This window comes from Martes martes (assembly GCF_963455335.1).
Source record: "Martes martes genome assembly, chromosome: 8".
NCBI lineage: Eukaryota > Metazoa > Chordata > Mammalia > Carnivora > Mustelidae > Martes > Martes martes.
The window spans coordinates 317,357-339,568 of record NC_137895.1 but is presented as its reverse complement, the minus strand read 5'-3'; the positions used below and the strand labels follow the sequence as shown (position 1 = coordinate 339,568).

General features: G+C 60.7%; 1 protein-coding gene across 16 annotated transcripts in view; it reads left to right on the top strand.

Moving 5' to 3' along the window:
• The window catches only part of PPP6R2 (protein phosphatase 6 regulatory subunit 2), a 78,179-nt gene extending 57,017 nt beyond the window's left edge, over positions 1-21,162 (top strand). For 5 of the 16 annotated variants that reach the window (XM_080811671.1, XM_080811672.1, XM_080811673.1 and 2 more), the window contains 19 exons: positions 1,023-1,088; positions 3,069-3,181; positions 3,553-3,666; positions 4,940-5,066; positions 6,049-6,201; positions 10,041-10,244; positions 11,451-11,515; positions 13,225-13,340; positions 14,878-14,963; positions 15,296-15,376; positions 15,751-15,848; positions 16,338-16,395; positions 16,572-16,696; positions 16,871-17,034; positions 17,393-17,558; positions 17,644-17,732; positions 18,196-18,355; positions 20,000-20,236; positions 20,319-21,162. In XM_080811671.1, coding sequence (XP_080667797.1) covers positions 1,023-1,088; positions 3,069-3,181; positions 3,553-3,666; positions 4,940-5,066; positions 6,049-6,201; positions 10,041-10,244; positions 11,451-11,515; positions 13,225-13,340; positions 14,878-14,963; positions 15,296-15,376; positions 15,751-15,848; positions 16,338-16,395; positions 16,572-16,696; positions 16,871-17,034; positions 17,393-17,558; positions 17,644-17,732; positions 18,196-18,355; positions 20,000-20,236; positions 20,319-20,370 — 2,274 coding nt within the window. In that variant the 3' untranslated portion in view covers positions 20,371-21,162. The remainder of the gene's footprint in view (positions 1-1,022; positions 1,089-3,068; positions 3,182-3,552; positions 3,667-4,939; positions 5,067-6,048; positions 6,202-10,040; positions 10,245-11,450; positions 11,516-13,224; positions 13,341-14,877; positions 14,964-15,295; positions 15,377-15,750; positions 15,849-16,337; positions 16,396-16,571; positions 16,697-16,870; positions 17,035-17,392; positions 17,559-17,643; positions 17,733-18,195; positions 18,356-19,999; positions 20,237-20,318) is intronic. The other 11 variants (XM_080811674.1, XM_080811670.1, XM_080811666.1 and 8 more) reach the window with 9 other exon arrangements.
• The last annotated feature ends 1,050 nt before the right edge of the window (positions 21,163-22,212 follow it).

Sequence of the window (22,212 nt, the reverse complement as noted above, 5' to 3'; positions counted from 1 at the left end):
GAGGGCCGTCCTCCCACCCCCAGATCCCGGTGCCCCCGCGGCCTCAGAGTGGCAGTCCTGTCAGGGCCTGGCTTTATGCCCCGCGCGCTACCCAGAGGAAAGTGTTAGCCGACAACGTTCATGCGGAGACAGCGGTCGAGACCAAAGCGGCCTGTTGTTTGTTCTAGATAGAGTCCGTGCATGTGTCTGTCCTGACAGGCTCGCAGGACGAGGATCTGCTCGGAGCTCTCGGAGGGCTTTCCAAGAAAAGAGGATTCTCATCTCAGAGAAACCAGCAAATCGGCGCTGGCTAAGCTGTCCACTGTTGTCGGGCAGGCTTTGTTTGTAATGCAATTTAAGATAAAGTGTTGGTCTTTCTTGCCCATTTTCCAGCCCCAGACATCAGGTGATGGCTGTCATCGAGGTGGCAGTTCTCCCACTTGGGCGTATTCTGCTGCTTTCCACGAAGAATTGATCACCGTAGCTAGTGGCAGGTGGTGAGCGCAGCGTAAATGTCTGCCGTTAACGGCGAGCCTGCGCAGACTCGCGGCTGAGTGGCCACGGAGGCAGACCTTCCAGTTTGGGATAAGGAAATGCACTGGTCTTCCCTGGGCGCCCACCGCCTTTGAGCTTTGAGTCGTGCTGGGCGCTCCGTCCTCACCGCGCTCCTGCAGCCGCACCAGCCCTCTGTGCCTCTCCCGCTCTTGGAGAGGCCCTGGTGGCACAGAGAGGGGACCTGGGCCCCACATGCAGCCAGGCTGCGCACTGCGGAGAGAGCCCCGGCTCCGGCCCCTTCTGTCTTCTGAGGTAGCCTGAGGCAGTATGTTTAAGAGGCCACCACTGGGACATAAAGACTGTGGTTCCCTCCCTCACGGAGTTTGGGTCACTCCAGAATTTGATCACGATTTTTTCTGGACACACATGTTGGGCCAAGAACCTCTGCCCCTGGAACCCGGCACATGGATTTCTTCTGCACCGAACGACTCCCTTCTGTTGGGTTAGATGTGGAGAGTGTCGTTGACAGGCCTCTTTTTCCCTTTCAGTGGCTCAACGAAGAGAAGATCATCCAGAGACTCGTGCAGCTGATCCATCCGAGTCAGGATGAAGATGTGAGTACGGCGCCCGCCCCCACTCGGGCTGCGGGGGAAGGTGCCCTGCTGCGGGCCAAGTTGCTCCTTTCCTCAGACGAGGACCCTTTAGATGCCTTTCTCCCTTTAATCAAGTACTTTCTAGACTGTTTCTTTTCAGTAAAAAAATAATAACCAGGGACACCTGGGTGGCTCAAACGGTTAAGCGTCTGCCTTCAGGTCATGATCACAGGGTTCTGGGATCGAGCCCCGCATCGGGCTCCCTGCGCGGCGGGAAGCCTGCTTTTCCCTCTCCCACTCCCTCTGCTTGTGTTTCCTCTCTCGCTGTCTGTCAAATAAATAAATAAAATCTTTAAAAAATAATAATAGTAACTACATTTTATAAAAAACAAAGGAGCTGAATTAGTTATCTCTGGCTCAGTAACAGATTACTCTAAAACGTAGTTGCTTCTAACAGAAAGCATTTTTTATTTCTGATCCTGAGAGTCAGGGACCTGGACATGGCTTAGTGGGTGCTCTGCACAGGGTCTGTCACAAGACGGCGGGCATGTCAGGGCTCAGCGCGGGAAGGGCCTGCTTCCAGGGTCACCAGCGGCTCAGCAGGACTCCGTTCCTCGAGGGCGGTGGACCTGTCCGCAGGGCAGCTCTCAGTGTGCTGCTGGCTTCCTTTGGAGTGAGCAAGGCGGAAGTCATTCTTCTGCACATTCATCTTAGAAGGGACAGTCTGGGTGCTTGGGTGGCTCAGCATCTGCCTTCAGCTCAGGACCTGGGATCGAGTCCTGCATCGATCCGTGGAGAGCCTGCTTCTCCCTCTGACCCGCCCCCGCTCGAGTTCACTCTCACTTGCGCACGCGCACTCTCTCTCTCTCAAATAAATAAAATCCTTTTTTTTTTTTTTTTTTTTTGTAAATGGACAGTCTGCCCCGTGGCTGTATTCTGCTTTCTCGAAGGGAGTGGCTGGGTCCAGCCCGCGCTTGAGGAGGTGGGATTTGCGAGGACGTGAGCTCTGGGAGGAAGGCTCCCGCTACCAGCTACCAGCGTAGAGGCGTGTGGGATGGCAGCGGGGCTGCCTCTCTTGGCCCCTGCCCGCTCCCTGCGAGAACCACTGTTGAGTTTGGAGTAGACCCTGACAGGCCTTTTTCTGCGCATGACAAAACTGAACACGTTCGCTTGCCCTCAGCAGTTGGAGAACAGCGGTGCAGGCTCGCGTCCGCGCCTTTGCTGCGGCCCGGCCACGCTGTTGTCTGCTCCCGTCTGTCCCTGCGGCCGTCAGACAGCTGGGCAGGAGGGCCTGTGCTCCAGACTGAGGCGCAGGACGCTGTGGGCTGACTGGCCTGTTCCCCGGCCCAGAGGCTGGGGCGAGGCCACGGGGACCTCCCAGCTGCTTTCATTGCTCCCTTAAATAGTCACGGCCCACTCCCTTCATTCAGCCCAGAGTGCCCCTGGCGTGCCCGTGAGGGCTGCGTGTTCTGACGCTTCGGGCAAGGAGCCAGGGGCGCTCCGCATCCCTGAGCACCCCACACCGCTGCAAGTACACTGCCCAGAGTTTCACCGGCTAAAGGGTAGCCGTGCCCCGGAAGAGTCAAGGTCTCCCGTTTCCTCTGTAGCACGTGCCGGGTTCCGTTAGCGTCCAGGGCTCACTCGGAATGTTAGCAGCTACGATTCAACGCTTCATATTTTAAGTAGGAATTTAAAATACAGCGTCTGTAACATGGCCACTGTCTGTCTCAAAGGGGCCCACGGGGTGGAGCAGCGTCTGGTGTATTTGACCCTTGAGAGAGCCCCGTTTGGACTCTTGGGGATCGTTCAGTTCATCTAGAAGGTCTGGACAGACGAGCATCCCGACATCGGAAAGGCCAGCCGGTTCTCTCTGAAATGGGCTGGTTGAGAGAGCCCGCGGTCCTTCCGAGAACCGGGCAGGGGGCAGCTCCCGCGGTCCAGGAGGTGGCTGGCCTTTCTCCTCAGCCGCGAGGGCAGTGGCGCATCTCCTTTCCGTTCCAGAGACAGTCCAACGCCTCGCAGACCCTCTGTGACATCATCCGGCTGGGCCGCGAGCAGGGCGGTCAGCCGCAGGAGGCGCCGGAGCCCGACCCCCTCCTCACAGTGCTGGAGTCGTGAGTGCTGGCGGCCTTGCGGCTGTCTGGCAGGGCGGGCAGGGGTCTGTGTGTCACTGGGGAGGCTGCGCGCCCTGCCCTGAGCCCCGGCAGGTACCGCCGCTCGGATTCGGACTCCGAGGAGCCGGCCCCGAGACGCCCGCCCGTGAGCGGGTAGACCGGCTTCTCACGGGCGGGGCCGCAGGGCTCTCCCGGCGGGTGCAGTGGTTCCAGGCCGGCAGGGGCGGGAGCGTCGTGAGAACTCTGGGGGCCGGGCAGAGCCCCTGTGAGTTTTAGGGTGCTCCCGCTCCGCGGCGAGCAGAGGCGGTCCCCGGGGCTTCGGGCGGCGCCGCGTCTGCCGCAGCAGCGGTGAGCCGCGTGTGTCCTGACAGGCAGGACTGTGTGGAGCGGCTCCTCGAGAACATGTTTGACGGAGACCGGACGGAGAGCTGCCTCGTCAGCGGGACTCAGGTGTTACTCACCCTGCTGGAAACACGGCGGGCTGGGTGAGTATCTTGCATGGCTGAGTGCTGAGTGAGCGCTGGGGGCGCTGGGCACGGGGTGTTTTTCACAAACGTTAACCGTGTGAGCCATCAGAGGGTAGGACTCTGCTGCTGGAGGTAAACGTGCGGCTCCTTTGACCCTGGGCATCCGTCATGTTCCCGCCCCAGTCCGAAGGCACCGAGTGTCCCCGGCTCCCAGAGTGTTCCTACATGGGTCTGTGGGATAGGTGTGGCCAGTGAGAGTGCCCTGCGGACTGTCCCAGCGTGTGGGCTGCGGGTCTGGTGTGCGTGGCCCTGTGTGGGGTGTGAGGTGTGTGCATCTGTGCGCCTGTCTGCTCTGCTCTGTCCTGCCCTGGCTCCGGGGGCGACTAGTCCTCTTACTTCCTTGTTCTGGGGGAGCTTTGTCGAAGCCTCGGCACTGAGGGACTGGACTTAGCAGCAACAACAAAAGAACGAGAAAACGACAGGAAATTGACTATTGTTGGTAGTGAGATTCTTGGGAATTTTTCTCTCTCTCTCTCTGGGACCCAGTACATATCTGTCAGGTTAGTACCTAAAACTGGAATGACGATGCTGTCATCGCTTACTCTAGTTAGGCCACCAGAATATTGATTGTTTTCTCTTCGTGAGCCCAGGAAGCCTGGTCCTTTTCTGTAGGAAGTGGGGGCTCTTCTGAGGGCCTTTCCCAGCTTTGGCTGCAGTGAAGGGACAGCATGGAAATGACACATAAAAACAGATGAGGGGCACCTGGGAGGCTCTGTCAGTATAAGCGCCCACTGTTGGTTTCGGGTCAGGTTGCGATCTCAGGATCCTGGGGTCGAGCCCCGTGTTGGGGTGGGAGGTGGTCCACACTCCAAGGAGTCTACGTGGGCGTCTTTCCTCCTCCCTCTCCCTCTGCTCCTCTCCCTACTTGCATTCTCTGAAATGGATAAATAAAATCTTAAAACAAAAAACAGAGATGAGCTTGCTGATTCTCTTTTTTATTCTCTCCTTTTTTTTTTGTATTTAGAATGTTTTGTATTAAAATGTGACATATTACTTTTTTAACTGGGAGGTGGTCCAGTGAGCGTGAGGTGCCGCCAGCCCAGCAGGGGCGAGGGGGCTGCCCTTGGCCATCACCTGGGAGTATATTCTGAAGGCCAGTGGTGCTTTTCTCTTGTCTCTCTGCCAGTCACCAAACCACTCCTGAGCCAACGAGTGGAGAAGTTGGGGGAGTGAGGTGAGACAGAGGACGGGGCGCATCCCCCGTGTCTCCATCTCCTGTCCTCGTCCACAGGACAGAGGGCTTGGTGGACTCCTTTTCTCAGGGACTGGAGGGGCTGTGCACCGTCAGCAGCAGTGTCCTGCACGGCATTGAGCCACGACTGAAGGACTTCCACCAGCTCCTGCTCAGCCCGCCCAAGGTGGGTGACCCTGAATGGGATGAGGCCACTGCGCCGCCGTTGCCGACCGGAGGGGTGCTGCACCCCGGCTGGAGAACCAGCAGGCAGACGCCAAGAGCGCGTCTCCGCCCTCTCAGCTGCCAAGTGACCAGCTCTGCTCTGATGCACGGCCTGGGGGTTGAACAGTTCGTAGCCCCCACCCAGATGACTCTTGTGCTCTGAGATCGGGTGGTCCGAGAGTCCGAGTTTGCCAAGTGTAGGTCTGGCCTCTAAGTCCGGGACACCAGGCCAGGGGAGCCCTTTGCTCAGCTCAGCAGCTCTGGGCACCACTTGGGTCTCACAGGGAAGGGCTCCAGCTTCCAGCCGCCTTCCAGCTCACCGTGGAGCCCCTCTCCGTCACGGCCCCTTTCCCTTTCCCGGGCACCTCTTAGCCTGGCTTCTGCTGCATGGCTTATATTATCTGTCAACTTACCGCCTGCCTCTCCCACTAGAAAGTGAGCTTCCTGAAGGTGGGATTCTGGAACACTGGGTTAATGAGAAGGTGGATACATCATGCTGCCATGTGTGGGGTCGGGAGACACCTGCGTCCAGTGTGGTGAGGCCGCTGTTAGCCGCCTCCTCCGAGAGTGTTCGTGGGGCGAGCTCATTGTCCTGAGAGAGCTGGCCCCATCTTGGACGTGTCTCGTGAGCTGAGGTGCACATATCTTTGTTTGCTTTGTTGAGACCAGAGAGCCCTGGGCTTCCGGGGGCCGTGGACCACCATTGCTCGCTGCTCTGTGAGGCCCTGGGGGAGTGGTGGGTCCCTAACACCGCCGGCCCTCACGTCTTCTTGCAGTGCTGCCTTGACCAGTCTCCACACACACATCCCACACATCGCCAGGCTGGGCCACACTGCGGGGTGGTGGCCCTGTCCCTTTGAGCAGGTAGCACCAGAGCCGAGAGAAGCCAGCAGTGGTCATGCTGGTGGCAAGGCTCTAACCGGGCGGCGCTTCTTTGTCTGTAGAAAGAAGCGATCCTGACCACCATCGGCGTGCTGGAGGAGCCCCTGGGCAACGCCCGTCTGCACGGGGCCCGCCTCATGGCCGCGCTGCTGCACACCAACACCCCCGGCATCAACCGGGAGCTCTGCCGGCTCGACACCATGGGCTTGCTGCTGGTGAGCGGGCCTGCGCCGCCGTCTGGTCTGTGCGGGCGGGCAGAGGGGCGCGGGGCGTGTCAGAGGCAGCCGGCGGGACCTCAGTATAGGGACGGGGGGGAGGGGGGGAGGGCGAGGAGAGGCTTCGGGGCTGACCCAGAATGGGTATTGTTGGGGTCCCTTATCAAAGGAACGAGACTGAGACAAAGTGAAAGTTATGTGAAGCTTTATTCTATGCCAAGCATTAGAAGTCAGACTGACCGGCCAGAGCTCTCCGGAGAGAGCGACCCCCTCCCGATCTCACGGGCTGGTCTTATAGGGCATAACCGCAGACCCAAGGTACGTGGCTTCTATCGTTAAGGCGTTTACTCCCAGAATCGATACCCGGAACCATACCAGGAACTACGGGGGTGTTTATTCCCGGAATGAAGTCCGTGGATGTAAACAACAATACGGCTACCTCGGCAATGTGGATTGCTCTGGCTAAGCAGGCCCTGATAGTTACACAGGTTTTAACATTAAATTGGCCCTAACAGGTCTGGTCTGTGCAGAGGGACTGTTTCCCGGGCCCGCCCCAGGGCTGCCAGCACCGGTTGCTGGGAAGCGCGCTGAGTGGCAGTGGGACAGGTCCGGCTGTAGGCTGTGGGCTGCCGGCTCCTCCACACCCTCCCCGACGCCTGTTTTCTGTTCATTGGGTTTCTTGTTTGTCTGTTTGTTTTTTAGTAATAGCTGTCCTAGTGCTGTGAGTGGCGTTTCGTGGGATTCGGGGGTTCTGCTTTGCATTTCCCTAACGATTATCTTTGGAGAAGTGTTTGTTCAAGTCCTTTGTCTGTTTTTTAATTGGGTTCTTTATTTATGGTTGAGTTGTAGGAGCTCTTTGTATATTCTGTGTATTAAAATTTATCAGATATATGATTTGAAAATATTTTCTCCCATTCTGTAGATTATTTTCACTCTCTGATAGTATCTCTGACATGAAAGTTGTAAATTTTGATAAAGTCTAACTTACCTATTTTTTTCCTTTATTGATTGTGTTTTGGGTGTTACATGCAAGAACTCACTGCCAGATCTACTGTCATGAAGTTTTCCCTGTATGTTTTCTCTGAAGAGTTTTATGGTCCTACTTTACTAGGCTTTGATGTATTCAGGTTAATTTTTATATGCGGTGTAAGGTAAGGGTCCCAGTTTGTTCTTCCGCAGGAGGGTATCCAGTCCTCCCGGCACCATTGGCTGGGAGGCTGGCTTTTCCCACGTGAATGGTGGTGACACTCCTGCTGAAAATCAGTTGAGCACACGAGGCTGGCTGGCGCACTGGGTGCAGCGTGTGGCTTTTGATCTCAGGCTTGTGAGTTTGAGCACCAGGCTGGGGTTAGAGATCCCTTAAGCGAAGGAAAGAGAGGGAAGGAGGGAGGAAAGGGGTCTGGGGGAAGAGGGAAGGAAGAAAAGAAAGGAAAGAAAAGGAATCAGCTGGCCGTATATGTGAGGGTGTTCTTCCAGACTCTTATTCTGTTCTTTTGATCTGTACGTCTGTCTTCATGCCTGTATCACCCTATTTTGATTACTGTCGTTGTGTAGTAGGCTTTAAAGTTGGGAAGTGTGAGTTCTCCAACCCTGTTCTTTTTTAAGATTGTTTTGGCTCTTTGAGATCCCTTTAGATTCCATATGAATTTTAGGATGGGAGCTCCTGGGTGGCTCAGTCAGCAGTTAAGCCTCTGTCTTCAGCTCAGGTCACGATCCCAGAGTCCCGGGATCGCGTCCCACGTCAGGCGCCCTGCTCAGCGGGGAGTCTGCTTCTCCCTCTGACCCTGCCCTCTCATAGGCTGTCTCTCCCTCTCACTCTCAAGTAAATAAATAAAATCTTAAAAAAGAAAAATAAGTGAATTTTAGGATGGGTTTTCTATTTCTAGCAAAAAAAAAACGGTGCCATTGGGATTTTGGCACATACTAGTCTGTAGATCACTTTGTGGAGTGTTGTCATCTTAACGAAATTAAGTCTTCCGGTCCACGAACATGGATGTTTTTCCGTTTCTTTCCTTAGCGGCATTTGTAGTTTCTAGTGTACAAGCCTTTCATTTTCTAGGTTTAGTTTATTCCTAAGTATTTTATTCTTTTGAATGTTATTATAAATGGAATTGTTTTCTTAATTTTTTTAATCTAAGTTGTTAGTGTGCGGAAGTACACTAATTTGTGTGTTGATTTTGTGTTGTGACTGTGCTGAACCTGTTTGTTGGCTCTGACAGTTTACGGGGAATCTGTGACATTTTCTGCATGTAAGATCGCATCTGTGAAAAGAGGTAATTTTGCTGCTTTCTCTCCCGTTTGCCTTTTATTTCTGTTCCTTTTGCCTCATTGCTCTGTCCGGGGCTCCAGTGCGAGACCGGAGGTAGGTGTCCTGGCCTTGTTCTTCCCAGAGAAAAAGCTTTCAGTCCTTCGCCCCTGGGGGTGGTGTGTGCTGTGGGCCGGCCACACGTGACCTCTGTTATGTCAAGGAGGTTTCCGTTGATTGTTAGTTTATTAAATAGTGTTTTTATCCAGAAAACGTGTTCTATTTTGTCACACGTGCTTTCAGTAGCAGTTGAAATGATTATCTGGGTTTTTCCCCTCTGTTGTGCTAACACGGTGCATTACATGGGTTTTCGGAGTCAGACCATCCCTGCGTCCCAGGAGTAAGTCCCATGTGGCCTCGGAGTGCCGTCCCTTGACGTGCCACCGAGTCTGGTTTGCTCGAATTTTGTTGAGGGTGTTTGCGTTGATGTTCATAAGGGACATTGGTGTGTGGTCTTCTTGGGATGTCTTCCTCTGGCTCTGACAACAAGGTAGTACTGTCCTCAGAAAACGAATTGGAAAGTGTTCCTTCTCTTTTGGGGAAGAGTTTGAGGATTGTGGTGGTTGGTTCTTCTTTAGATGTTCGGTAGAATTCACCAGTGAAGCCGCCCGGCCTACACTTTTCTTTCTTGGGGGGTGGGTCTGACTCTGTTGAAGAGGAAGTAACACTGTGGTCACCTCCAGGGTCACTCCAGGCCACACAGGCAGAGAAGGTGAAGCTGAGATTTGAGAACTGTGTCAGGCAGGTGGGCTTCCTGCCTTTAGCCATCCCCCAAATCCTTGGTGTGAAGGAGGGTGAGGTCTACACCCCGTCTTCCTGCCCCGTCTCCCCCGCTGCACACCCTTCCCCATCCCTCGCAGACAGCAGAGGGCTGCCGTAGCCACTGCGGTGTGTGAGGTGGCCAGAGGGTTGTGGACGGGCATTCTGTGTCTCCCCTGCTTGCTGCTGGCATGCGGGACCAGAGGGTCCGAGGCAGGCAGTCGCACCCAGCCCTGTTCTAGGGGAGGGATGCAGCCCCCCTCATTCAGCCTCCTCTGGGCTTCAGCCTGTTCAGCTGAGGGCTGGGCCCCACTGGGTCCCCTCAGGGAGCGTCCATGGGTGCTCATCTCAGTTTCGTGTCCCCTCCTGAAGGAAGTCCTCGGATGTTTGAGAATTTAACGTACTTCCAGTAACTCATGGGTCAAAGACAAAATCCTAAGGGAAGAACAGTCAAAATACCATAGAGCAAAATGTGTAAGGGTACCTGGGAGAGGAAAAAAGGCTAAAAATGAATGAGTTGAGCTTCTGACTTAAGGACAGAAGGATAAACCGACCACAGGACGTGGTCAGGGGAGAGCAGAGGTTAACAGGAGTGAGGCCGCAGCAGGCTGCAGACGGGAGGGCAGGTGGTCGTGGAGAGAACACATCAGGGAAGAGCCTTCAGCATCCCCTGACCACCTAGATGGTCAGGGGGCAGCGGTCCCCTCGCCTCTGTGGTCCTACCACTAGGAGAAAATCAGTCCGTGGACTTTCCTCTGTTCTCTGTTTACCCCAGGACCTGTTTTTTAAATACACCTGGAATAACTTCTTGCACTTCCAAGTGGAACTGTGCATAGCCGCTATCCTGTCCCACGCTGCCCGGGAGGACAGGGCAGGAGCCAGTGGACCGGACGGTGGGGTGGAGCTTCTGCCCGGGAATGGGGACCCTGAGACCCCCCAGCCTGCCGCCAGCCGCCCCGAGAACACAATGGTGACCCATGTAAGTCCAGCCAGTGTCCTGTGTGTTGCTGTGTGCACCCGTGTCTCTGTTTGCTGAACCCCATCCTGAGTTGTGTGGGTATCAGCACTAACACGGGCCGCCCATGGCTACCCCGTAATCCTCCCAGGATGTGGAGGCCCTGCCCTCCCTCCACCCATAAGACGGACAGTCACAAAGAAAGTGTCCACGTTTGCCAGGGCCCCTGAGCTGGGGGAGCCGAGGGCAAGGCCCCGTGGTAGGCTGCAGTCAGCAGACAGGGAGGCTGCCCCAGGGTCTGCTCCTTCCAGGCCGGTGTGCTGTGTCCCGTCGTGTCTGCTGCTGTCGGGAGCGGCCACCGAGGAAAACGCAGGGGAAAGAGAGAGAATGTGTTGAGTCTCCTGAGAAAACGTTCTGGGATCACGGACCTTTTGAAACTACATTCTCTCTCCTTTTCCTCGGCTCTTCCTTGCTCCCCCGCGAGTGCGTGACGGACGCTAACCTCCAGGACTGCCCACGGCTCCTCTGGGTCCTCGAGCGAGTGCACCCCCGCTGCCCGGTCTCCCTTGCCCTGGACGGTCTGCGTCTGGCGGGGGGGTTGGCCTTGGCAGGTGTTTGCCGAGGAGGAGAGGGAGCAAGTGCCCAGCCCCCGCCAAGGAGCCGCCTCGGAGACGCTTCCCTGCCAAGGCCTGGGGCTGTGCAGGGGCCGTTCCCACCCTCAGGCTGGCTGTGAGGCCCATCCAGGAGGAGCAGAGGCTTGGGAAGGCCTGGGTCTCTGGTGACGTCCCGTAGAGGGTGTGGCTTGAGCGAGTCCCGCAGCCAGCCGGCCTGAGCTGAACAGCCGTCCTGGGGTAGACAGCTGCGGATAGGCAGCTGCAGTGGTGAGGTCCACACAGGGTTGGGAGGGTGTGCGGGGCCCCGGGAGGGTTGGGGGTGAGTTGGGTCCCAGAACAAACGTGCAGGCACAGGAAACCGCACTCGGGCCAGTCCTGGCCTCTGGACACAGAGAAGGTGGGAGGAAGCCAGGCGGAAGGAGCGGACCTGGGCAGCCCTGTGGGGCCTGGGGCAGCGGCTGCCCTGCTGTTTGCTGGGGACTGCAGGGAGGCCCTAACGGTGTCCCTACCCACAGGACAGCAGCTTGGCGCTGACGTGCCTGCTTCAGCGTCTCGGGGTCGGCGGAGGGGAGTGCGCAGCCCTCTAGGCCCTGACCGGTGTCGCCTCTCCCTCTAGCTGTTCCAGAAGTGTTGCCTGGTCCAGAGGATCCTGGAGGCCTGGGAAGCAAATGACCACGCACAGTAAGAAGCCGTCGGGGAGCGGTGGGCTTGGGGGCAGGGGGCCCCTGAGGGCCCAGCAGGGGGCTCCGGCGCGGCCATGGCGTGTCCAGTTCAGGAAGGGGGTCTCGTTCCTGGGCGCTGTCCGGGGAAGGTCTGGGCTCAGGGGGACCAGAGGAGCCGGGCCGAGCCGCTCTGCTCCATCCCTGCCTTCCCCGTCAGCCAGACCCCATCTTACACCCGCAGTGTGTCCTCAGGGCCCCCATCTCCCCACCCCAGCCACCAGCCAGTTCTCGCTGAGCCCTGAAAGCCCCCCAGGCGCCTCCAGGCTACTCACGCTGGCTTTCCCGCCCCACCCAGCTTGTATCTTTCTGACGCGCACAGATGGTCTCACCCGCACCTACAAATCTCGACCACCCGGGTCCCCCAAGGTGCGGCTGCAGGGCCCGGTGTGGGCAGCCCCAGGCCCGGCCCTCACCCGCCTTCCCTCGGCCCTGCCGGCCGCTGCTCTCGGGGGCCCTCTGACCGCAGCTGGTTCATAGCTCGCATCTTGCTGGTACAGAACCCACCGGTTTGTATCCTCTGTAGAATACCTCGAGCATACAAGACGGGGCCCTCTGTCCTTCCTGGGGCCTGGTCCACGCCGTACCCACTGAAGCCCTGGGCGGAGTCTGCCCTCGTACATTCTGTGTATCTGTGCGTGGGCGCCTATTGGTGGGGGGGCACCTCGCTGCTGTCACCGAGGGCTTAGGACACCCCAGAGGTTAAGATGGCTGAGCGGCCTTGTCCCTGGCCCGGCCCTGCTGCACCCCGAGCAGCTACACAGAGACCTCCCTGTGGGCCTGCCCCGCCGGCTTCTCTCCGGACCCCTTCGTCCTCCAGGCTGGGCCCACTGGCTCGGGAGCTCTCAGGAGCTCACTTGTGCTTCCTCTCCGGGGTGCCGTCAGGCTTTTAGGACAGAGAACATGGTCAAAAACAAAACCTTGTCCACTCTGGGACTTAAGTGCTGTGTTTCTAGATGTGTGAGCGTTTTCTACCTTCCTAACACAGGATGGATTTTCAGACAGCCCCTTCTGTTGGGTCTTGTTTGTGACAGACCAGAGTGTGGGATGGAACGGCGGACAGAAGCGAGGCCATGGGCCTCGGGGTGCAGAGAGCTCAGTGAGAGGGAGGCAGCGTGGAGACCCAGAGAGCCGGGTAGAGTGAGGCCAGCTGCGAGCCCGGCCACCTGGAGCAGCCCGCGCCCTGGCCTGCCCGCTCTGGGTCCCGTGTGTGTGTTCTTGGTCGTCCCTGGGTCAGGACGTACAGCAGGGACACACTATCTTATAGTCTTTCTGAGTCTTCTGCCCCACGGGATGTTTCCCTCGGGTCAGCCAGCTCTGGGCGGAGTCGGGAGGGCGTCTGGGGCCAGGACAGGTCAGAGGTGTCAGTGTGTGGGCCGAGGGACGCGGCATTGGCCCAGGCCTCAGGGTACGGAGGTCCTGTCTGGATGGTGGAGGTAGGGGCAGCGTCCGCCTTGTCAGCACCTCTCGGTGGTGCGACTGGGGCGATTGGCACACGGCAGGCACTCTCCAGAAGGGAGTGTCCTGCAGGTAAGGCTGCGAGGAAGGGGTCTCGGGGGTGGGGGGCGCAGAGTGGGCACAGGGAAGGCCGTGCGTGGCAAGGTCAGGGCCCTGGTGGACGCACAGTGGGGAAACCGCAGGGGTCCCCTGATGCTGGCGCTTCACTTTCAGGGCAGCGGGTGGCATGAGGCGCGGCAACATGGGCCACCTTACCCGGATCGCCAACGCAGTGGCGCAGAACCTGGAGAAGGGTCCCGTGCAGACCCACATCAGCGACGTCCTCCGAGGTGAGCCCTTCCGGTCCTCACTGCCTCCTGGCACCAGAGCCCTGTCCTGGGTGTTACTGCCTGAGGCTGCCTCTGACCCCTGACCCCCGCCCTCTGACCCTCACCTGCTTCCTGCAACCCCGTTTTCTGCGCTCTGGCCCCTCAGCAAGTGTAAGCGCACTGGAACCAGGACAGATTGCTTCCCCACGTGGAACCTTCTCTCAGGTGGGCCTGGGTCCCAGGTGTCCGTGCTGTTGAACGGACATCTGTGGGGGGTCTCCTTGTGCCCCAGGCCCTGGCAGGCGCCTGCGTTCGGAAGGGGCCGCCCGTGGGCTGCCTGAAGGCCGCGCTCCTTCTCTGATTCAGGCAGCTTTGCAGACTTTTCCAGCACGAGTCTGGGGACCTAGGGAAGCTGGGGGAGCTGGCCTCTGTGCTCAAAGAGAGACCGTGGGGCTTGAGACACCTGCCACGCCCCCGACCTGGGGCCCTAACCCTCACGCCCCTCTCCGGCCCTCTGCTGTTCCGCCGTGATCTTCAGTTCCCGGGCACTGGGCTTCGCCAGCTGAGCAGGGAAGGCGCCGGGGCTCTTGGTTCAGACAGGAAGTGGGCTGGTCAGAAGGGCTTGTGCGTCCCTGCCAAGGCGGACGATGCCCAGGCCAGCGGAGCTCAGGGGGACGGATAGGTGGAGTGGACGCGTGAGTCTGGGAGGCTGAGGGCGGACGGAAGCCAGGACTCGCAAGATGCAGGGGCCGGTGTTCACACCAGGTTCGTGCCTGGGACTGTCTTCGTTAGCCCCGTGCTGGAGGCTTTTGCTCAGGGACTGGTGTTTGCAGAGAGCAGTGAGCTCTGTCCGGGAGGCCCCCCAGGGGGTGTGCGAAGCTGGCTGCGCTGAGGCAGGGACTCAGGTGTGTGATCCGGGAGCAGGCGCAGGGAGGGGCCGGGACTCATCCCCCTCTGTGGGCCGCACCGTGTGCGGTCCGTGTGGGCCTGTGGCCATGTCGCACTGGCTGCCTGGCCACCCCCTCCGAGGGTCTCAGCTGTGGTTCCTGTGGCTCCGGGCCAGAGGCGAGCTGAGGAGACTCTGGGTGGCCCTCCAGGGTAGAAGCAGCAGGGGGGCGGGGTGTGTTTGGCTCCCGGGTCCACGGACACCCGGGACGAGGGGTGTGTGGCCCGGGGAGACTCCCCACAGAGGGTGCAGTTTGGGGTGCGAGACGTGAGCCGGAAGCTCTCTGCCGTGGTCTTCTGTCACCGGCTGCAGACCGTGGCTCTCTGGGGCTTGACCTGTCCAGAAGGCAGGCACCCAGGCACATGGGTTGGGCCAAGGGGGAGTGAGGCGGTGGGCAGAGAAGGAAGCTGGGCCGCATCTCCTCGGCCGTCCTCCTCTGCTGGGGCCGCGCTCCGTCCCCGTGAGCACCTCGAGTTCCCGCGGGACCCTTGGCCGCCTTGGCCGCCTTGGCCGCCTTGCCCTCCGGCACGCAGCCCTTGAGGTCCGCTCCGGGCTCTCCCCATCCGTGCGCAGTGGCGCCGGCCCCTGGCTCACAGTGCTGCTCCCTTCCAGGGCTCCCTGCTGACTGCCGAGGGCGCTGGGAAAACTTTGTGGAGGAGACCCTCGCGGAGACCAACCGCAGGAACGCCGTGGACCTGGTGAGGGGCTCGGGGGTGTCCGCTGGTGCTGTGGCCATGCCTTCCCGTCTGCTTGTCGTGCGGGTGCGCGTGCGGGAGTGTGTGGGTGTGCGCGTGCCCGCACATGTGTGCGCCCACATGGCCCCATGTCCCAAACACAGTCCTGTCCTGCTTCGGGCCCCGGTGGCCCCCTAAAGCCTCAGCACAGCCCCTTCCCTGTCGCATCAGGAGCCCTAGTGTGCTGTCGGGGGCTCCCGGTGCCGAGGCCCAGCGTGCCCTGCGCTGAGGGGAGGGGCACGGGGGCAGGAGCCCCGGGGGGTAGGGCTCACGTCCACCCACTCTGGCTGTTTCAGGTAAGCACCCACCACCTTCACCCCTCGAGTGAGGATGAGGACATGGAGGGCGTTTTCCCTAATGAGCTGTCCCTGCAGCAGGTGCGTGTGGCCGCTCTGCTACCTCAGGCAGCCCTGACCCGCTCTCGGCAGCACCTGGGCCTCCAGCCCCGCTGAGCCGCTGCGGGACACAGCCCAGGGGAGCGCGCTCGTCCCCACGCACCAGGCTCGAGCAGGGGTGGGGCCAGACGTGCAGCCCCTGTAATGGGGGGGGACCCCCTGAGCCACCTTCCATCAGTAAACCCTGGGGGACCTGGTGGACAGTGTTGAGACTTAAAGGAAACGAGGCTCTTTGGACACGACCCTGCGTGCGTGTTATCCCGAGAGGTTAGGTTGGGAGAAGCCGCAAAGCACCAGTGGGTTTTTCTGGGCGCAGCCTTGGGCTGAGGCCTGCCCTGCGTCACCCTCCCTGCCAGGCTTTCTCCGAGTACCAGGTCCAGCAGATGACAGCCACCTTCGTGGATCAGTTTGGCTTCAACGACGAGGAGTTTGCTGACCAGGATGACAGTGTCAAGTGAGCTCCCGGGACGTGCCCGGGGCTGTCCACCCTGGCCAGGATCCTCTCACCGGGGAGCCTCCCGTGTACACCGTGGCCCCCACTGAGCCTTCGTCATCTCCCCCGCCCTTGTCCCCTGTCCTGCCTGGCCCTGGAGGCTGACCTGCCACTTGCTCAGCTGAAAGCCCAGTCTCCGTGGGGGGTCCGGGCTCAGACACTCTCAGGGCTGGCAGGTTGTCACCGTGCCGACCAGGGACAGAGTGGGCCCAGCAAGTGAGGGTGAGGAGGGAGGGGGCATGGAGCGCCGCCCCCTTCGTCCGAGGCCCCCCATCTGCCTACACCCACGTGGCCGGTCGCTGCTTGCAGAGCCGTCTGCACCCTCGGACTCGGCTGTGCTCCCCGAGGGGGAGGGGGAGGGGCAGCTGCGGCTGGCATCCCCCAAGGGTGCGAGCGGGAGTCCCCGGGGCCTGGGCAGCCCGGTGCTGAGTACCACCCTTGTCGCCGCAGTGCTCCTTTCGATAGGATCGCAGAGATCAACTTCAGCATCGACGCGGACGAGGACAGTGTGAGCGCCCTGCGCCGTGCTGCTTGGATGCGGGTGGTGCGGGGGACACCGTGCTGGGTGGGCAGTAGTGGGGGACAGGGCCGCGTCGCGGCACCCGGCCCCCATCCTGCGAGCCGCTTGCCTGGCCGAGCCTCTGCGGGCGCCGCGTGTAGCCGCGTGGGTGCTCTCGCTCGCAGCCCAGCGCAGCTCTGTTTGAGGCCTGCTGCAGTGACCACATCCAGCCCTTCGACGACGACGAGGAGGATGACATCTGGGAGGATAAGGAGATGCGCTGCCCTGCCCGGGTGACGGCCAGAGCCAGGTGTGAGGCCCACTTGTCCTCCCCAAGCCCCCTGAGGCAGAGACGCCCCAGAAGGCTGTGTGTGCACTCCCGGCCCTGTCCCAGCCGCGATGCTCCGGGTGCACAGAAGGGACGCTTCCGGGGGCCCCATGTGGTGCCCTGCGGTGGCCGCTCTGACCTTGTGTCTTTCTCCAGGTTTGGGGGTCCTCACACCTCAGAGAGCTGCTCCAAGAATGGCCTGCAGCGTGGGGGCCAGGACAGGAAGGAGGGTTTGGAAGCGGACAAGGATGCCTGTCGGGCAGGTGCCTCTCTGGCTTCTACCCAGGAGGAAGGTCCTCGCTTGGAGGGTGGCTCAGAAGGTAGATGCCGGGCACACGGGACTCAGGCTGGGCAGGGGACTTAGACGGGGACACGGGCCCCACAGGCCCCACCTGGCCTGTGCATGGTGGGACTACACGAGCTTTCAAGCCATGTTCCCGAAAGCGGTGGCTTTCCCGTGCCGCCAGCCACAGTGATGCAGGATTGGGGGCAGATGCTTTGCCCCGGCTGCCCCCCTGCCACCAGTCGAGGTTACCCCGCCACGCCGTCACAGCTGGCGGCCTGTGTCCACTGGTCCACTTCTCGTGGGGCCCCCGCAGCACCTGGGCTTCAGGGCCCAGAAGGCAGGTGGGACCGACCTGCGGGTCAAGGGTGCCTGGACTGCTGTGTCCCCCGCAGCAGGTACCTCGTGGGCAGTGTTCGATGAGCCGGTGAACTCGCCAGTGCCGGCCCCAGGAGTGGCGGTAGATGTCGGTTCCAGCGTGTGGGCGGCCAGCACCCATAGTCCCTCGACTTTGGAGGAAAAAGGCTGGGCCAAGTTCACCGACTTCCAGCCTTTCTGCTGGTAAGGTGGGGCGGGCCAGGAGGTCACCCCATCTGCCCTTGGGGATGGCATCCCCCTAGAGGGTGCTCAACCTTGCCTTCTACAGCTCTGAATCAGGGCCCAGGTGTAGCTCCCCGGTGGACACAGGCCATGGCGATACCCAGGAGGGGCCGAACCAGGGCCCAGAGAGAGCCCGTGAGTAGGAGGGGCTCTGAGCACAGGGAGTGGGAGGATGTGGCCAAGGCCCCACGGTCTGTGTCTCCCTGGTGATGCTGGGCTTTGCATCACTCCCAGGGGAGAACCGGCAGTCCTCGGGGTGTGGGTATGGCCGGCCTGCCCTGTCCATGCTGCTGGGAGCTCTGGCAGGCAGCGAGGGCTTTCCCAGCCCAGGCCGGTCTCTGAGGTCTTGCTTTGTCCATGCAGACCCCCCCAGTGCTGTGTGCCACCTCACTGGCCATCCTAGGGCCTGTTTAGCGTCCTTGACCCTGAGCCCCTCATCAGACAGGCTTGGAAGCCCCACAGGGCTGGCTGGCAGCCCTTCTTGCCTGGGGGAGGACCATCTCTTCGTGCGGTTCCTGGAAATATCCACGTGCAGACGTGGGTTTGTAGACTCTGAGTCCCTCCGTCCTCCCTGGACATCAGCAGCTTTGTCTCGTAGGCCCGGCTTCCCCGTGTGCCTGGAGCGCCTGTGTCACCAGGAAGGCCCCCTTGGTGGTCTCTGACCACAGTGAGGACGAGCAGAAGACGGCTGGTGCCTTGGAAGCTGTCAGTCTGGGTCCCAGCCGGGAGGCCCCCCTGCCGCCCGCGTCAGTCCCCAGGTGTGCAGAATGGCGGCGGGCACAGGGTCCCTAGGGCACACGGATTTCCGGCCGTCCCCAGCAGTCTGCTCACCTGGGAGTAGGCTGACCCTGCTGCCCTGATGACCCCATGACCAAGGCGGCCAAGTGGGAGCCAGGGCTCAGGGGCATTTTCATAGAGATGAGAGCACAGGGCCTGAGTGTCCCAGCCCAGGGGCTAGGAGATGGGGCTGCCTCACCCTAGGTCTTACTGAGGACAGTGGCCTGGTTTGTGGGTCTCTGGCCGGCCGAGCTGCCGCCCCAGGATCTGGGGTTGCCCCGGATGGTGGGGAGAGGGCACGACGGCCTTTGTGTAGTTCTGTGTCTGCTGTCCCTCATGCTCAGACGGCGGGGTGGAGGTGTCCGAAGACCTCTCTGGGTCACGAACCCCGCCTGCAGGTAACCCTAACCTCACACACAGGAAGAGGGTCTAGGCTTTTGGGATCTCTCATTGGACAGACCCCTGGCTGGGCCTGGGGGGGTGGGGGGCCGCGTAAGGAGCTGTGAGTTGTGAAAATAGGGAACGGGGGGCTGGTGGGCACTTGAAAGAGGTGGTGGCGGAGCCAAAGCTTACAGGGGCGGCAGTGGGGGGGGGGCGGGCAGCGGAATCCCAGCAGGAGGGTACAAGGGCCAGTCCGTGGTGGCCTCTGGGATTTCCTTCCCCCATAGTCTACTGTCCCAAGCCTTGGTGGTCCCAAATGGTTTTGAGGCTTGGTCCATCCCATTGGTGGGTGTCCAGCTCTGGCTCACAGCACACTCGTTCCCAGGACCCCAGACAACACGACCTGTCCTCGTTAGCCCCCACCCTTGGGGGACCCAGCCCAGAGCCAGCGGGGCCTCGTTTATGAGCATGGATCAGGCATGGGGGCCGTGAGTGGTGGCTTTTGGGTTACAGGTACACACTGGGTTCTTGAATGGGTTTAACTTTTTCTCAAAGCTCAGAATCACTGCAGGTCTTAAAACCTCTTCCTCTTTTCCTGACTCCCCTGCCTAAAAACCACCCCCGCTCTGAAAAGCAGGTGTCGTCATCCTTAAAGCTGTGTATCTCCAGGGCTGTCTGCATGAGCGTTTCCGGCCAGCCCGTGGTGAACCCCCAGTCTGTGCCCATCTGGGCCGACACGCGGTCACCAGGCTTCAGTGTAGGGTCCATTTCTTATGCTGTCCATGGTTGCTCGTTGCTGGCTCCCAGGGGTCTTGTGTGGCTGGCGGTGGTCTCACATGGACCAGAAGCAAGCACTGGGCAGGTGTGGGCTGAAAGGGTGAGCCATGGGCTCACTCTCCTCCCGGGCTGTGGCGAGGAGGGCCATGAAGACCAGCGCCCAGTGCCAGGGCTGGTGTCCTGAGGTCACCTGTTCTCTCCCTCTCCAGGCGTGGGAGGGAGCATTTCTGGGCACAGGGCCTGCAGGCCCTCCCCTACCGGGGTGGGGGGTGGGGGCCGTCTGGAGAGAGAGCAGATGTCCGGGGGCGGGCTTGGGATGCGCCTCCTGGAAGGTCCACGGCCTCAAGTGGGCGGGCAGGTGGTCTTCGGTGTTTTTAGCACTTGGGGTAGCAGAGCTGCCTTGGCCAAGTGGGTCCCTGGGCTACCTTGGGGGTGGCCCAGGACACTGGAGCCTGTCTGCCACACAGGGCCGAGTGCACCGGCAGCCCGCTGTCGGACCCCACCTCCCCCGCGCCTGCAGAAGCAACCTTCACCCCGGCTGCGGCCGTCCCTGCCGAGGCTGCTGTGGCGGCCACCCCAGCACCGAGCAAGGCCGGCCCCACCCCAGCCACCGTGGCAGGCCCCCCAGGAGCTGCCGTGGCCGTCACCACTGCGGCCCCAGCCACGTGCACAGCGGCCATCCTGGGGACAGTGACAAGAGACAAGTGAGCCGGTCAGGCTGGGGGATGGGGGTGGCTGGGGCTCTCGGGCCCCGAGGGCTCCAACCCCCCACCCTTCCTCCTACAGGAAGACGGACTCACCACCGCCTGCCGGAGCCGCCTTGAACGGCCCCGTGTGACGCTGCTGCTGCTGCCCGGCCACGGCGCGCCCTTCGTCGAGAAAACTACCTGGTGATGCAATTTGTCTTTTTTAATTTAATTTAATTTTATTTTAAAATAAATGCTGCATTGGTAAAGCTGGCAGTTGGAACCAGTTGGACAGCCCAGCCTGCGCCTCTCCTGCCTGACCCCGAGGGGGCCTCGAGTCCAGCTCCGCGCACAGCAATAAGGCCTCAGGCGTGCGCTCTGCCGGGGGGAGCCGGGAGCCGCGACCCCGAGACACCGTGTGGACTGAGGGCCGCGATGGCCGTGGATGCCACAGGCTCCGAGCCTCAGTTTTTACTTTTTTTTTTTTTTCCTTCCAACAAACGCAGGAAAGAGCCACGTGTTTGCACTTTTGTGTCCAGCCACAGCGAAGGATCTCCCTGGCTCTGGGGACGAATGCGGGTCTGGAGCCAGACTGGCCAGACAGGGTCTTAGCTGCCCGGTGCCCCTGGGAGCTGGCCTTGAGCCAGGCTGCAACATTTGACTGCCTTAAAGTGAGACCCTCGTGGCCTGGTGGGCAGTTGGGGCACCTGGTTAGGGGCTGGCCTTGGGTGTGCAGGACGGGGCACAGGGGTGCAGAGACTGGCTTTGGCGGTGCCAGGTGGGGTGCGGCGTGCACCCGTCAGGGAGGGCAGGGCCAGGCCCCATCATCCTGGAAGGGTCTGTAGGGTTATTTTGCGTTGAGTCCATTTTTAATGTTCTGAGAATCTGACAGGGCACCCAAGACCCCCAACTCCCAATAAAAGTTGTGTTATTCTTACTGACAAGCCTGTGTACCGTGAAGCTGTGGGTCCCGGACCCAGCCTGGCGGGCAGTGGGGTGGGTCTTTGCTGCCCCACGCTCATGCCCGTGGCTGCAGCAGGGAGTCTCCAGACGGGGGCAGGCAGTGAGCTTTTGTCCTTAAACGAGCTCTGCCTGGGGCACACGAGCCGGTGCTGTCCCCAGGGCCGCCCGTCCTCACTGGCTGGGGGGGGGGGGGCTCCCCGGGCACTCAACAGTCCCTGTCCCTCCTGCCCCTCCCTAGCAGTGTTGGTCCCGCACTGACTCACCCTGTGGCCCCTGCTTTGGTGACTTCTGACCTCCTCCCCCAGGGACAGCCTCATGGCGGCCGATTGCACGCAAGGGCAGGGTAGAGGACTCCAGGTGTGCATTTCCTGGGCCTTGAGAACCTCGGCCCAGTGGTGGTCCGTGTGGCCCAGAGACAACTTGGGGGCTCTCCTCATCACTCACCTGATGTCACCTGTGGGTCTTTCCTGTGTCCACACCTACTGCTCACCTCTGCCCTGACAGGTGCCACCACCAGCTAGGCACCCCCCACACCCCACCTGGCCGGCTCCTCACGCAGGTGGGACATTCGCGTGGGAGAGGAATAAGCATAGTGGCACCTGTCTCGGCCCAGACAGGGGCCAGGGCGTGGAGGACGGTCGGCTTGACGGAAGATTCCAGGGAAAGGGGAGGGGAGGCATTTGGAGCGAACTTCCCAGGAACCCCCGGCCTGACATGTAACCCCCTGCTCCCTGGGGAGCCCACCCTCCTCGGCGCCTCTCCCCCGGAACCATCCTCCGGACAGTCTGTGCGCTTCACAGCACCCCTGCAGATGGCCACCACCCGTCCAGGCGGTGCTTGGGGGGTGTGGCAGGAGAGGGTGGGTGCCAGCCCCAAGACCACCCTTCAGGGTGGCTGGGCGCCAGCAAGGGCCCGCTGAAGCTGCCTCCCCATGCCCCCGGCACCAGAGCTTGGGCCCCACGTGGTGGACGTGGGTCCCGGGCAGAGTGGGCGGGGGGTGGGGGGGTGGGGGCGTGGCTGGAGGAGACACA